Below are 16,404 nucleotides of genomic sequence, written 5' to 3'. Positions count from 1 at the left end.
AAGAGTGCAAGGAATTTTTTACTTCATTCTAGGTTTAAATAACAGGACTTTTTCAGCTGCTGTCAAGTCAAGAACTATTTATTCCTTGTCTGTGACTGGTTGTGTGAATTCTGGATGTAGTTATTAAAGTAGTTTTCTCTACAAGGTTTTATTCAAAATCAAATTCTCTAGACTAAAAATACCACATATTTCAAAGAGACTTCAGTATTAGCTTTTATATTAAAATACAAAAAAAAAAATTGGATTGGAAGCTAATGTTCAAAAAATAAATGAAGGGCAGTCCTGACATCAAAGGATGATTTTCTAGAACAGGGATGGAGAGAAAAATCTGAGCCATTGCTTCCCAGTCAAAGCACAGAATCCTAAAATGGCTCCAGTCCTGTGTGTGGTCTTGGCCTCTCATGCTGATGCCTGCTAGCTTTCCTCCCTGTATTGCCAAAATATACTCTGATGGAAGCAGATGACTCAGAATGCTTGGACATCCTCCCCTTGCCCTGAGAGGTGAAGTGAGTTCTGTGGTGTTGTGCTTGGGGAATAGCATGAGGTGTCACATAAGGGCTTGTTGGCATGGATTGGACTGATACTGGAGGGCTACTGAGCCAAAGGGGCATAAGCCCCTCAGTGCTGGGCCGAATTGAGCCTGTAGAATCCTCTCTGTAAGGCAACAGGTGGCCATTCTTTAAGGAAAAAACATGAAAATCTGGGTTTCTTAGTGGTTTCATTTGCAATTAGAATGCTTTATATGCTGCTCTAGGTAAGAGCTGGTTTTCCTATAGGTGGCAAAGGTGTAGCAGGGCTGTAGGGGTTGTTTGAAGTTCCTGTGCACTACCCAGGCAGTGCAGGAGCCATAGGAAGGTGGCAGGCAGTAGAAATAAGAAGTCACGGGTTGTTCTTGGTACACAGATGAAACCATTATTATCCTGCAGCACTGGGGCTTGCAGACTTTTCATTAGTGACCTAGAAGAGGGAGTGAACACTGAACAAAAGAAGCTGACAAGTGGTGTGAGTTAGGGAGGAGTAGAGAATGCTGGGGAACGGGGCCAGGCTAAGCAGAATGTAACAAGGCTGGGCTTAGAAGTACAGAACAAGCTAAAGAAAATATATGAAGAAGCTAGGGCAGCTCTGTACCATGTGAAGCTGTTGTTTGTACCATAAAGACAATTTATCTCTTGTCAGGTGACTCTTTGAGCTCCCACTGACACTAGAAAAAAGGGGAAGATTAAGGAGAGAAAATGTGAGAAATTCTTTAAAGACTACATGTAAAAAATGTGTCACATATGATCTTCTCAGGATGAGGGCCCAGATTGTGTCTTGGATGTGGAATTACCATTTAGTTCAGTCATAACTGGAGCAGGATAATTAGATCTGATTGGCCAGAGAATTCTGGCAGAATGTTGGACCTCCACAGAATTGAAGTTGTCTGTCAATGCTCTTCATAATGATTAAACAAAAAGTCACATTTTTGTTTTTACTAGTGTAAATAGCCATCTGTTTTCATAGTGGGAGTACTGTATGAAGTCAACATTTAATCATTCTTTTTGTAGAATTACTCCATGTCTGTGTATCTGGTTCGCCAGCTCACCTCAGCTATGCTTTTGCAGAGGTTGAAAATGAAAGGTATCAGAAATCCTGATCATTCCAGAGCACTAAGTAAGTAATTAACTTACCTGTCTGTATTTTTGGAGGGTGGTTAGTGGCTCTTTAAAACTAGAATTGGTAATTCAGAAGAGATTTGCTGCATTGTGCTCTTTTTCAGTCAGGATTTTTAGGGAGCAAATGCAGAGATCCCATCTGAAATGTGGTTATGAGAATGCCACAAGCACTCCTTACTGTGCTGGGCTGTGAGGGTGCAGCTAGATGTCCTGAGTTCTCTTCACTTGTGCCTCACTCACTCATAATGGTTCATTTATCCCTTGACATGTTGGGTTGAGTTTGCTCTGTAGTATCTGTTACTGCATCTGCAGTCAAACAACATCAGATAATGCGATGAAGTTTGCCACTTGCTTATAAGTAGTGAAAATCTTGTTGTTTATGAACTAGCTTCCTAGATTAATTTTTTTAGATGGCTGGAAGAAAAGTGCATGTACTGCTGAATCAAGGTTAGCATTTTAAATAATGACCCCTGTATATAACTACTTTATTTTAATAGTTAAAGAAAAACTAACTGCAGATCCTGATAGTGAGATTGCCACAACCAGTCTGCGGGTCTCTCTGATGTGTCCTGTAAGTATGGCTGGAAATTTCCAGATAACAGAGTCATATTTTCATCTATAGTGCAGAATTGGGCTGCTTTTCAAAGGCTTTGCTTTGGAAACCTCGCTGATTTTATATTTTATTAATAAGCCAAGATAAAATAATGGGGAGAAGGGTGCATCTACAAGCACCTGATCATAGCAGCAGTAACCCAGCTGTGGTTTAGGACTGTGAATGCCTCAGCTGTGATGCACTGAATCAAGCTGCTGCTTGTGTACAGTGAGGCCTGTGGAAGGATTAATCTCCTATATTGACATGCTGAGGCTAATCAGGCAGGCTGACAGAATAATTAAAGGATGGAGTGATAATTAAAACCGTTTATCTCCTCATCTTGGTGGCTTTGCCTATATTGCAGATACAGTAGCAAACAAAAAAGTTATCACCTTATAACAAGGTAGTGCTACCTTGGGGTTCTCTTCCCAGGTAGAAATTGGTCATTCTGAGTATAACAAGTACCTGGAGTTCAGAAAAACACCTGAAATATTGGATTAAAAGAAAATTATGGAAGTGGGTACTTCAGTAGATTGTTTAATAAAAAATAAATCCTGTAAATAATGTTGTTACAGTCCATTAGAAGTGTTTCAGAGTGTTCTCAGTGTGCTGAATGAAGCCTTGGAGCAGGGCTTCATTTTTCCTTCAGGAGGACTGTGTGGGTGCTGTGGTGGGGTGGATTTACTTGCAGCACCTTTAGCCCCCGGCACTCCAGGAGTGAGCATGAAGACTTGTTTCACCAAGTGTCTCTGGATTCACTATTAACCATTCAGTCCTGTTTCTCTGTCTTCTATTCTGAAACCCTTTAAATATATCTCCTGCAGCTGGGAAAAATGAGACTGACAATCCCATGCCGTGCTGTGACTTGCACACACCTGCAATGTTTTGATGCTGCTCTTTATCTTCAAATGAATGAAAAGAAGCCTACCTGGATCTGCCCTGTCTGTGACAAAAAGGCAGCTTACGAGAGCCTAATACTAGATGGGTGAGAGACTGACTTTGCAGATTACATAATTACTTGGAATTTTTCATTATGTACTCAGTAGTTACTTTTGTGACTTGAGGTTTAGCCATTTCATACTATTTTTTGCCAAAATGCTTCAGACTGGAGGAACCATTAGACTCTATTAGTTTCTCTTCCTGTAATGACCTGTGTAAGTTTATCTCCTAACAGCACCATCAAACTTGAGTCTCAGTGTATTTCCTCTGGAGAATTATAAATGCAACATCTAAGGATGGGTCTTCCTTTTACATGTCTCTATCCCTGAAAGGTGTTGACTTCAAAATGTAACTTCTAATTTGTAATAATTGTTGAACTTGGTTCAAAGGATGATGATTTCTGCTTTCAGTATGGAAATTCAGTATGCTTTGGAGTAGTGTCAGAGTGAGCTATGGCTGGGTTGGGATAATCATATTTCCTGATATCTGCAAAGGCTGTAATTACAGGCTTTCAGGTAAAAAGGAACTAGGGGTAGAGAAGACACAGTGGGTAGAAGGTGATCATAATTGTCTTTTTCTCTGTGTCTCCTTTTCACTTAGAATAAAAATGTCACTTAGAATCAAAAGTGAAACTTTGTTTTTTCAGCCTCTTTATGGAAATCCTTAATGAATGTTCTGATGTGGATGAGATCAAATTCCAGGAAGATGGCTCCTGGTGCCCCATGAGGCCAAAGAAGGAAGCTGTGAAAGTGTCAAGTCCCCAGTGCACCAAAATAGAAAGTATGTACATCTGGGTACTGGTTGCAAACCAGCATAAGTCTTAGAGACTTAGTTGTAGCTTGGAAAATGCATATGGATGTTGGTGTTTGCTTTGTGGAGGACTTACTGCTTCTAAGCTTCTTGTAATTTAATCTAGAAAAGAAAAGCTTGTGTCTCTAAGAGTGCATTTTTTGTCTTTGTCTTTGCTCTTTATAACAGCAGTTAAGAAAATGAAAGTTTGCTTTTGTTTTACATCCTTAAAATAGTAAGTGAAAACAAACTTTTGTTCTTTAATAGTCTCAATGTGACAGAGAAGAGTCATAAAGCAGGTACTGGGGCATAACATTCTTTGTAATGGCCAGGAAGGTGATCTATTATACAGGATCTGAGTTCCTGGTTCTCTTGCAGATATGAAGTGCTGACGTCACCAGCTTTTGGAGAACAATGATGTTTTATTTTCTTCTTCAGGTTCCAGTGTTGTTAGCAAACCGTGTTCCGTGACAGTGGCCAGTGAGGTAAACAAGAAGAAGGTTGATGTTATCGACTTGACAGTGGAAAGCTCTTCTGATGAAGAAGAAGATCCTCCAGCCAAAAGGAAGTGCATATTTATGTCTGAAATACACGGAAGCCCAACCAAAGGGTTTGTCAATTTTAAAGTTAGTTGTTATTCTGTAATGTCTCAGCTGAACTGATCTGTAGAGGAATGTACTTGGGATCCAGCTCTACGCTTGCAGAGGAGAGCTTCTAGGCCTCTCCTGTAGAAGGTTGTAATGATACAGTAACTTTGTACAGGCAAAACACTATTAAATAGATTTACACCTGACAAAAGACTTGCGCTGACTGTTGCTGTGTCTGCAGGGACATTTCTCTATAGAAAAGGAAGCTGGCTAATCTAGTGGGCAGTGTTCTCCTGAGAAAGTAGATTATACCAAGTGGAGGAACTTTATGCATTCTTGCTGAGTTAGTGTCATCTTAAAGGCTTTTCTTTTACTGTCTGCTATATCCTCTATCAAATCTGCTCTGATGTCCAGGGAATGAGACTGTGTTGTGTGTTTCATCCATCCTGTCAGTCTTGGAAGGGAGTCACTTTGCTGTTTTGAATCAAGATGAGCTTTTCCTCCATCTCTCTGTTATATTCTGGAATGTCTTGGATGCTGTTGTTGGCTGTGGTCATCAGTCAGTCCTGCACCTTAATTAGTACAACCAATGACTTGCCAGGTCCTCTGGCAGATCCTCCATCTTTGTAGTCAGGCCTGATGTCAACACCAGGCTTGACCAGCTTCTCTGCTGCTGTGCCACCTTCTGTCTGTCCTGGTGTGTGCACTTCAGCTTGGGTGCTGCTTGTGGCTCCCATAATGTTCCTGCTCTTGGCCCGTGGGGCATCCCAGATGTGCAGGAGTGAGGGCCACTGGTCAGGCTGATCAGCACTCACTGCTCCATGCTCAGCTTTTAGTAATGGCTCCTCAGTTAGTGTTGCTGCCTGCATGAGGTGTGTGTTTGTCTCTGTGTAGTGGCATATGACTTGTACTAAAATAATAATAAACCAAATCCCCTTCTGTTTTGAAGGTTCCCCTTCTGTTTCAGAAGTAATGAGCAAGTGTGGTGAGTCTCTAGTCCACAGGAATGTCTGTGTGGTCCTTGGTGAGCAAGTAGTTGGTCATCTTCAACCACTTTCAGCAGTGATACTGCAATGCTGCTGCTTTTTTGTGAGGATTGTGGAGGAGTCCTTCTACAAGAGACTCTTCCTCACTTTTACAAGAAAGTGTAGCTGCAAATACATCTCTTAATGAAGTTTCAGAAGGCACCAAGACTTCCTTCCATGCTCCTATGTTTGAGATGGCTACCTGCAACTGTAATTGCAGGAGGACTGACTTCTTTTCTCTCTATGACCCATGTATTCTCCCTGGTTTTTTTTTTGTATGGGTATGGCATATTTTCATTCTTCAAATCCAGATCAAAGCCAGGCTTTTGGAGTATAGCTTATCTCCTTTGTGTTGTCTGAATGCTAGTTTTGGGAAAACTGGGGTGTCTTCTTAGAGGCAGCAACAGTGTAGGCTGAATGAAGTATGAGAGGTGCCTGAGAAGGGAGGGTCTGAAATCCAAGCCTCTGACATCAGAAGTAGCTCAACAGGTAGGAGTGTGGGAAGGAAGATGAGTGGATTACACTGATGGCTGGAGGAGTGATGTGAAGTATCTGGGGGCAGAATTCTGTGTGTTTCCACCTTACTTGGAGTTCATGAACTGTTTTATGCACGTGGCTGGTGCCTGAACAGCTGTGGTGGTGTTTGTAACAATGCTGCCAAGAAGTAGAGCAGCGTGAGGAGAAGCAGAAGGGTTGTACCATACTCCTTGAGAGCTGAACTGGAGGCTGTGAGTAAAGACAGGCTTATACTTAATTGCCACCTGTGTAATCTGTGTCATCCTGTGGGGCAGGATAATGGTCAGTTGTACCCTTGGTGTAACAGGTGGTCACTGAGCAGCAGTTCTGTGGAGAAATCAAACGGAGCTCTCCTCCTGGCTCTGGTCACCTGCACATCCCTCTGTGGGTGCTCACAGACACCCCTTTCTGTCTTTGACTGTTGCCAGTGACTCCAGCACTGTACTTTGTTTTAATGCCAACTTGCTCTTATGTCACAGCTGCTGTTGAGAGCCAAGATACGGTCATGTTTTTGTGAAGACTGTTATGAAAAAGGAAATTAGAGTGGAGTACTGTGTAGTGAGTAGCCACACTGTAGCTTTGTTGTCGCACAGTGACTTGTGAATGAGAGTGCATAGCAGTGCATGGTTTCCCTTGTGCAGCTAACAGCCAGGTTGTTTGTAATTTCCCATGCTGTTTGAAACAGGGTTCTCATGTATCAGCCATCTACTGCCAGAGTGCCCAGCGTGACGACGGTCGATGCTGCTGCTATTCCTCCTTCATTAACAGACTACCCAGTACCATTCCATCACCCACCAATATCCAGTATTTCATCAGACTTGCCAGGTAGGTGCTGGGTGTTTTTGTGTGTGTTCTGACAGCAGTATTAATTTACGGGGTGGGTAGAAATTGAAAGAATTTATTAACTCTGTTTTTTGTTTTTTTGTTTGTTTTTTTTTTTTAAATGGAACAAGTCTATATGCAGTATGGCACTGATGTGATGTCTAGACAAGCCTAGTGCAGGCTGTCTGCCCATTTTCAGATTGCATTTCACGGCAGTGATGTGACAAACACTGCTTTTGGGGTACAAACTGGCATTGAGCACTGCAGCCAGAAACTGCTCTTGTCATGCTCAGCCAGAGTTTGTGTAAACATCCAATAGTTACAAGTTGTAGATGCTGAGGGAGAGTAGTTGCTTGTTTTAGTTACTAGAGGTGCGAGGGTGCTGACTCATCCCAGCCCTCCGTGTAGTTACTCTGCTAGCTGATTGTAGTGGTGCTCTGTCTAGACTGTATGAAAAAGGTTAAGGTGAGCTACAATCTGTGAGCTGACCTCTATTGACTTTCTTTACCTAGACATACCCTAAATGCCTATGATGTATTCTTCAACACTGCTGCTAAATATCAGACAAAAGGTGGGGATACTGATTGTTTTCTATCCTGGCTCCTTGAAAAGAACACTGTATATAGGGACTCTGGGGGTTCTCTTGGCCGGCTGTAACAAACCCAGAGCCCAGGAAGTGGTGACTTGTGGTGACAGGTGTCACTTTGGCCTCCTATACTTTCCCTTTCCCTGCTCCATTGCCTGTCTCCATTCCTCCCCTGCAACATCTCTGGGTTTTTTCCTCTTCTTTCAGCACCAGTTTGGCAATGAGATGGATATCATTCCCCTTGTTTCTCTGTCCATTTTGGCTCCCTTACTGCTCCCTCCCTCCACTTCTCCCTTGTTAAGAAAGCGGTTGTCTTCCCAAATTGGATAGGAGGATAAGCTGAGAGAACAGAACTCTAGAGCTGTTTTCCAGTTCTTACCAACTGAAGTTCTAGAACTTGCACAGACAAAAGAAATTGTCAGTTCTGTAAATGCTGACCTTTAAAATCTCCTTCAAAATTTTTCTCTAATGGAGAAGAGGAGGAGAGATGTCATGGGCCAGAAAAGATTTGGAGGTGAGGGGAGAGGGAGGGAGTATATCATTTCTTTCTGTTGACATAGCAAACACAAGGCCAATATTTAGAAAAAAATTCCAAAAAATGTGGTAATTTCTCATTGGTTTTGCAATTCTAAACATCTTTCTCTAAATGCTTACAAGCTAATGGTGTTTAAGATGGACACTAGTTGTCACTGCTCTTGGAGGATATACATTGAACTACTTGTAGTTTCCTCTTCTTCATTCCTTTTATTTGTCTAGACACAAAACGGGGATGATATTAGAAATGTTTCCTTATTGGCTGCCCATGGGTGGAGGAAGAGACCTGCTGCTTGTTTTTGGACTTGTGCATGTTGTGACTTTACTTCATTCCAGCATCTTTAATGTGATGACACTCTTCATGTCCCAGTTTGGCCAAGTCAGGTACAATATGCAGTGAAACTTGCATTAATGAACCAACAGCTCCAAATGGCAACCTCCATCTAAGCAACCATATTGAACCACCCTGCAGTATTCAGTGAATAATACATCATTATGTCATCCTCATTCTTAAAAAGAGCCACTTGTACTAGATAACTCGTTTTGCTGCTGCCTGAAGTAGTCGTTGAGAGTGGTGTCACAGTGGTATATTCCATTTAGAAACTCTGTATGAATTGCAAAATCTGTTCTACAGCCACAAAAAAAAAAAATCCTTAAATTTGTTGTGTGTGAATAAAAGAGAGACTTATCTATCTTGTCTATTTATCATCCTTCTCTTCTTCCTAGGTCTGGATTTTCTTTCGCTAATCCCAGTTGATTCACAGGTATGTTTCTGATCTGTTGTGGGGCTAATTTTCAAGTCTGATTTTTGTGACCTTGTACTCTAATAATGACCAGGTTGCCACCATCAAACTGTGTTCACAGTTTACTTCCTAGACCTAACTACAGACTAGGGAAACCTAGCAAGAGGTGGTAGTGAAGATGCATTAAAGAGGATTCAGTTTGGCCTTTCTATGAGCCTGGAAACTCATTCTTTACTGATAGTTTGCCTTTTTAAAGTGCTGAGCACTAAGTTGAATATACCCAGAGTGTATTTGAGGCCCTGGTATAGGCTGCACAGAGCAGCTCTGGCTCCCCAGTCCCTGAAATTGTCCAGGCTGGGCAGGGCTTGGAGCAGCCTGGGATAGTGGAAGGTGCCCCTGCCCATGGCAGGGGGTGAAATGAGATGATCTTTAAGGTCCCTCCCAACCCAAACCATTCTGGAGAACAAAAAGAGGAGGGTGAGGGAGGAGGTTGGTGGCTGCCATCCCCACTTGGTCACAGATTTGCAGAACTCTGGTTCTGCGTGCGCCAAGATCCCGCTAGGAACGTGCCTGGTGCTTGTTGTGTGGGGAAGATGTATCTTCAGAGCATACCTTTCCCTCGTGCAGTTGGTCTCTTCACTCTTCGTTGTTTGTTTCAAGCAGTACTGTCCTCCTATGTTTTTGGATAGTCTCACCTCAACCTTAACAAGCAGCACGCCTGGCAGCATCATCACCTCCACCAGCCACCACGAGAGCAGCACGCACGTTAGCTCCTCGGGCCGGGCCGAGGCCGGCGTCATCACCAGCAGCGGCGGCAGCGCGCCCGACATCATCTCCCTGGACTGACCCTCGGGGCCAGGGCCCCGCAGGCATTGCACACAGCTGCTGCTGCTCCTCCTCACCCCTCCCCTCCCCTCCCGGAATTCCAGCACCTCGGAGCTCACGCTGATATTTATTGAAAGGATTTGCCTCCTGGGAGAGTGGGGTGAATTTGTTTGGTGGTAGGAAGTGAAGCGATAGAATGATTTTTTTGGTTGGGCTTTGTTTTTTTTCCCTTTCTACTTTCCCCTGCTTGTTGAATAGCTGGTGTAGAAAAGGCCCTTTTGAGAATACGTGTTCAAGCTTTTGGTTTGTTCTGGGGATACTGACTTTCTGTCCATGTGTGGATTCCATTAGTGGTTTCTAATTTTGTTGTAAAACACAGCAATAATGTAAAAACAAATGAGGTTGTTTATAATAAAGAAAAGCACTTACTCAGTCTAGGACAGCAATTAGGATAAAGGTGCAGAAGTGTCAGAATTAGTGAATTTTTAATATTTTCACTGGGGCCTGTAATAAACTTCATTAAGAGAATGAAGCTTTGAAATAGCCATGACATGTGTTTTATGTCTTGTTCCCCACCTCCCCCTTACCTGGGGACATACAGGAAGCCTCTATAAATGGAGTTTTTGGGGTTTTTTTTCTTAGTTTCATGTTTGTTGCTAATGCAACAAGAGCCTAAGCTGTGACCTCTTCCTCTTTGTGTTCTTTGAGCTAGGAAGGGGACAGACTATCTATGCAAACCCTGCATCACACAGTCTCTGTGCTGCCATGTTACAATTGGGACACCTCACCACCACCAAAAACTCCCAGGATACAGCTGAGTGTACTGAGTGTACAGCTGCTTCTTGAGGCAGCCGTAAGGAATTGAAATAGGAACAACTTTCTCCAACGGCAGGAGTATTTCCTAGAATTTCCTTATTATGGTTTCTGCTCTTCAGCAGCTGCTGTGTTTCTTGTGGACTGTGAGGGAGGCTTGGCTTTTTAGGATATAGAAGCCATAGCTGCACAGTGTCCCCACCTAATTTTGAATTGTGTGTTTAGGGCTTAATGATGCTTTGCCCCGCATTTCCTGGCCTCCTGATTGTTGCTTTTCTACTTCAAAGGGAACAACTTTGCCCTGTTTTACTCCTCCCATGACTGTGCTGCTTTGTTTGTGTGTACGCGGTGTCTGCCCACACACACCTGGGGATAACCTCAGCAGTACTGTATGTGGAAGAGGTTACAGACTAGGAAAACTAAGTCATTTCCATGGAGCTGGAATAATGGTATTGTCTATGTATGCTGAAGTAACAGATTTTCCACGTGTTGCATTTCTGTTAAGTAACTGTATTTGAGATTATTCCTTCCCTAATGACCAGATTTTACTTTTTTTGCTAACTTTGTTCCTTTTTTCTTACCTCTTTTAGTTGGATGTCTGGTGCTTTTTACCTTCCAGTACTGTTACAGTATTTGAACCAAGTACATGGATGAGAAATATTAAAACAGGATGTTTTGTAACTTTTGTCTGCCCTATTCCCCTACCTTTAATGCTGCATTACTGTTCCTTATTGCCTTTTTTGTATGATTTTTCACAGCAGTCTTGAGTTCACATGTTGGTCTTAATAGTGCACCCAATCTTTCTTCTCTCTTTTCTTATCTGTTTAATATTTTGTACCTGTTAAGGATCAGTTGTTAGCATGATTTATTTCCAATAAATCCATGCTTTTCATGGAGTTTTTCCTGATGGCCTGCAGCAGATCAGTGCTTTCTGCATCACCATTGCACGTCGACTTGACTTATAAGTAGAGTGTGGAAAAGAAGTTCCAAGAGTAATTCTGAATAAAAGATTTAAAACTGGTCTCTGCTGAAGATGCTGTCTGTGCTCTTAATGTCAAACTCAAGCGTGGCCAAACTGGCTGAGGGGATGAGAACATCTCACAATGTACATCAGAAAGGTGAAGTAAGGACAAGTATCCTTAGGCTGTGCTCTAAGCCACTCAGGGTGTAGTAAAATACAGCTGCAATTTTGTAAATTACTGTACTCCATGTAGCAGGCACTAATTGGGGCTGAGGTAGGATTGTATTCTTCAGCTTTTGTGGCCAGGGCCTCCATTTATCTTCAAACCTTCCAGAGCCACAACAACAGTGTAACAGAGGACATTTGAGCCTGGATTGTCACAGGCTGTGGTGTGACTGCTTGTCCTGCAGTGCCTGTAAGTACAAGGCTTGTGTCACACCTGAATCCTCTAACTCTGCTGAGGGTGGGGGGTCAGAGCAGTGCAGTGCCCCCTTCCATCCTCCTGCTTCCACAAGAGAACAAGGAGTTTGTTGGGATGGGTGGGGAGGGGGAAGGGCTGCAGCATCCTGCTCAGCCAAACTGGCCAGGGTGGCTAGATCTGGCCTTGGTTTATTTTGAACAAATCCCAAAACAGCGGACTGTATCCAAGATCTTGTAACAAGAAAAAGCTTGGAGAAAAGGTTGGATAATTTCTTGCCTCTTTCCGCTGTGAGTTTGTGGTTGCTGCTTTGAGTGGACTGTATCAAATACACCTTTGAACTAGCTGCAGAAGGGTGGTAAAGCTGATGGGGCTACCACACAAAGTCCCTCCACTGCACAGATAACAGCATGCTCTGAAAGCTTTGCTGCACAAACTGGCCTTTTTTGCCTGACACATTGATTTGCTATGATTGTTTCTGCAGTTTCTGGAAGTGAGTTAGCTGCTGAAACTCTAGTGACAGAGACTCTACCTTCTTCAAGCTCCTCAGTCTGAGCTGGCTTCTGATTTTCATACTCACCATCAGATAAAGCTGTCAGAGATCCAAGGAGGCAGGGCTCTGCTGCCCAGCACCACCACACCTGCTCCAGGGCATGGTGCACTTGTCCAGCAGCAGGAACAGGCATTTCCTGAATTGGGAAATGGTGTGACACAGCCCAGGGCAGTGCCTGTCCCCTGTGCTGGGACACCTCCAGTGCTGGGCACAGCTCTGGAACCCTCAGGACAAGAGAGACACCGAGGGGCTGGAGCGTGTCCAGGGCAGGGACGGAGCTGGGGAAGGGGCTGGAGCCCCAGGAGAGGCTGAGGGAGCTGGAAAGGGGCTGAGCCTGGAGAAAAGGAGGCTCAAGGGGGACCTTGTGGCTCTGCACAACTCCCTGACAGGAGGGGACAGCCAGGGGAAAGCAGGATCTGCTCCCAGGGAACAGGGACAGGATGTCCTGGTTCCAGCCAGGACAGGGTTCCTTTTCACAGTAGATGGGAGGGGCATGGCCAGGACCTGGGAGTTGCTCTGTACCAGCTCACACTGCCAGTGGTGGGAGGAAGGGAGCCTGTCAATGGGGTGGAGTGCTTGCAGTTGGGTGTGCTCCATGGTGACCACTTTGCAAGTGAATCTCTCTTTTATATGCTTTTATCAGTACTGTTGCTTTTACTGTTTATTTTCTAATACCATTGCTGTTTTCAGTAAACTGTTCTTGTCACAACCCCTGATCTTTACCTTTTGTGCCTTGAATTCTCCCCTCATTTCCAGCCACCACAGTGGTGGGGATGGTGTGGGGGGAAGAGAGTGATTAGTGAATACCATTCCTAAACTACTAACTACACAAGAGCAAATAGCTTCAAGTTCTGACAGATGAAATTTAGACTGGAAATTATAGACACATTCTTCACAGAAAGGCTGTTGGACACTGGAAGGGACTGCCCGGGGAGGTGGTGGAGTCCCTGTCTCTGGAGATGTTCTAGGAGTGACTGGACGTGGCACTTCAGTTCTCTGGGCTGGTGACAGTGGGGATTGGTCTCAAGCTGGACTTGATGATCATTGACTTGGAGGTCTTTTCCAATCTAAAAAATTCTGAGATTCCAATGTTAGCAGAGATTTTCTGTATCTCATAAATCTAGGTGGTGGGTGCTGGAAAGCTTATCTGGAACTTGTAGGTCTACGTGAAATTTCTTCTAGGAGACTTTGACTTGTAGGAGACTTGTGGGTAAAGCCTCTTGTAGGAGACAGGGAACTCAGGGAAGAAAAGAGGGTGTATCACCTTTGGAAAGAGGGGCAGGCAACTCAGGAAGTGTTCAAGGATGTTGCTGGATCATGCAGAAAGAAAAAAGGAGAGATGAAAGACCCAACTGGAACTTAATCTGACCACCTCTATGAAGGATAAAAAAAATGTTTTCATAAATACATTAATGGCAAAAAGAGGTGCAAGGACAACCTCCATTCTTTATTGGATGGGGCAATACAGTGACTAAAGATGAGGAAAAGTCTGAGGTATTTAACGCCTGCTTTGCCTCAGTTTTCAAGAGAGACATTGTCCTCAGGACAAGTGTTCTGAGATGGGGACAGGGAGCAGAACAGACCCCTGTAACCCAGGAGGAAGCAGCTGGGGACCTGCTGAGCCACTCAGATGCTCACAGGTGTCTCTGGGACCAGATGGGATCCATCCTAGGGGATGAGGGAGCTGCTGGATGAGCTCCCCAAGCTGCTCTCCATCATTTACCATCAGTCCTGGCTCTCCAGGGAGGGCCCTGAGGACTGGAGGTGCCAATGTGAGCCCATCCCCAAGAAGGGCTGGAAGGAGGATCTGGGGAACTCCAGGCCTCTCAGCCTGACCTTGGTGCCCAGCAAGGTGATGGAACAGATCACCTTGAGTGCCATCACAGGGCACCTGCAGGATGGCCGAGGGACCAGAGCCAGCCAGTGTGGATTTCAATATCTGCATTGATGATCTGGATGAGGGCACTGAGTCCACCATCAGCAAATTTGCAGATGGCATCAAGCTGGGTGTGAGGGAAGAGGGCTCTGCAGAGGGACCTGGGCAGGCTGGATCCAGGGCCCAAATGCAACAAGGTGAGGTTTAACAAGACCAAGTGCTGGGTCCTGCACTTTGGCCACAACAACCACAGTGCTACAGGCTGGGGACAGAGTGGCTGGACAGCAGCCAGGCAGAAAGGGACCTGGGGCACTGATGGACAGCAGGCTGGACATGAGCCAGCAGTGTGCCCAGGTGGCCAAGAAGGCCAAAGGCACCTGGCCTGGGTCAGGAATGGTGTCCAGCAGGACCAGGGCACTGATTCTTCCCCTGTACTCAGCACTGGTTGGGCAGCACTTTGAGTGCTGTGTCCCAAATTTTTTGCCCCAAATTTAGGAAGGATATGGAGGGGCTGGAGCATGTCCAGAGAAAGGCAACAAGGCTGGTAAGGGGTCTGGAGCACAAGTCCTGTAAGGAGAGGCTGAGGGAGCTGGAAGGGGGCTGAGCCTGGAGAAAAAAAGGCTCAGGGGGGACCTTGTGGCTCTGCACAACTCCCTGACAGGAGGGGACAGCCGGGGGGATTTGGGATCTTATCCCAGGGAACAGGGACAGGAGGAGAGGGAACAGCCTCAGGCTGGGCCAGGGGAGGATCAGGGTGGGCACCAGGAAGAAATTCTTCATGGAGGGTGGTTGGGCATCAGAAGGGGCTGTCCAGGGAGGTGCTGTTGCCTCCATCCCACAAGGTGTTTAAGAATAGACTGGATGTGACACTTGGTGCCATGGTCTGGCTGACAAGGTGGTGTTGGGGTCACAGGTTGGACTCAAGGACCTCAGAAGTCTTTTCCAATCTAATTGTTTCTGTGATTCTGAACAGAATCTTTTGCCATCCGTCTCCCAGAGCACAGAGGATTCCTGTTAGGAAATCAAAGAACACATCTTCTGTCTGATAGGACAAAACTTGATTTTCAGTAAGAATTCCTGCCAGAGCAACTGTGAAGGGAGGCATTTCCTAGGTTAAAACCAATAGTGGTTAAGCAAACTGTAAAAAAAATCAATTAGTCCTAGGTGGATTTTTTTTAAAGTGGTTTTTTGCCACAGGCAAGAGTGGTCACAGAAACATACAGGCAACAACAACCCATAAATCAAATTAGGATATTGTTTTAATTTGTTTTAAATTAGGTGATCATGCCATTGTCACACTTTGTTAACTCTATGTGTATTCAATGTGACACTCTAAAAAATTTCCACTTCTTTCTTGGTTTTAAGAGGAAACTGTCAGGAAAAATCCAGACAGTGCATCACACACCACGAAAAGAAGTGATTACAACTTACCTAGGAAGTATTCCAGAGGTGGAACAAACTCCTTGAAGCCTTTGCCTTTACTTGTTTCAGGCACAACTTCCAGGGATCTCCAGACAGAATCTGCCAATGATCAAAGATGCACTGGAAAAACCTGGCTGCCAGTGTTGGCTCTGAAATCAGCAGTAAAACCTAGTGGGAAGGAAAAAAAAATTAAATTAAAAAGAGATGAGCCAGCTACAGGAAAAAAATAAAACTGGCTTATTGTGAGTTTTGCATAGACAAAACCCTAGAACACCCTAATGGTAGCTAGGAAATGCTGCTTTCCAATTAATTCTTTAAAGCAGGTAAAAGTGAGGCCAACTCCCCCTTGCAGGAAGATCTCATGTGACCAAGTTAATTGGCAATAAAAAGGCAAAATTCAATTCAGACAGGCAGAATGGGATACTGAGAAAAAGGTGTTCCACATGTCACAGGAACTGACCTGGTCATCTTGAGCTCCTTGGGCTTTAATGAGCACTCAGAAGTGTTAATTCAGTGCTCAGAAGCAGCCAAGGTGAGAGATGGAGTGCTTGCACCTGTTAGGAAAGGAGCAGGACACAAAACAATATGTTCAGTGGCAGCCTGTCCTTCACCATGAACCTGTGCAGTGTGGCTCTATCATTATCAAAGCAATTACTGCAGGGAAGGTTCCAGAAGGGGAACATGAACAAAGCCCTGGACACAGTCAGCTCAGATCCTCTAGTGTGGGAAAGGCAGCAGTGCAGTAGGACAG

The 16,404-nt window shown here is 44.5% G+C and overlaps 1 protein-coding gene across 6 annotated transcripts in view; it reads left to right on the top strand.

Annotated features, from left to right (window-relative positions):
- PIAS2 (protein inhibitor of activated STAT 2) overlaps window positions 1-11,444 on the top strand; it is a 28,097-nt gene extending 16,653 nt beyond the window's left edge. Inside the window, exons 7-15 of one of the 6 annotated variants that reach the window (XR_008842651.1) lie at window positions 1,545-1,650; window positions 2,150-2,223; window positions 3,069-3,229; window positions 3,830-3,963; window positions 4,411-4,582; window positions 6,786-6,925; window positions 7,435-7,493; window positions 8,769-8,806; window positions 9,449-9,497. Coding sequence is in view for 4 of the 6 variants with exons in the window: in XM_056514883.1 (XP_056370858.1) it covers window positions 1,545-1,650; window positions 2,150-2,223; window positions 3,069-3,229; window positions 3,830-3,963; window positions 4,411-4,582; window positions 6,786-6,925; window positions 8,769-8,806; window positions 9,446-9,631 (1,011 nt within the window). In the remaining 2 variants the exon portion in view is untranslated. The other 5 variants (XR_008842650.1, XM_056514884.1, XM_056514885.1 and 2 more) reach the window with 5 other exon arrangements.
- Window positions 11,445-16,404: the final 4,960 nt, after the last annotated feature.

Source organism: Oenanthe melanoleuca, chromosome Z (genome assembly GCF_029582105.1).
Source record: "Oenanthe melanoleuca isolate GR-GAL-2019-014 chromosome Z, OMel1.0, whole genome shotgun sequence".
Taxonomy (NCBI): domain Eukaryota; kingdom Metazoa; phylum Chordata; class Aves; order Passeriformes; family Muscicapidae; genus Oenanthe; species Oenanthe melanoleuca.
Note: the sequence above shows the minus strand (reverse complement) of the source record. Positions and strands in the feature narration are given on the sequence as shown.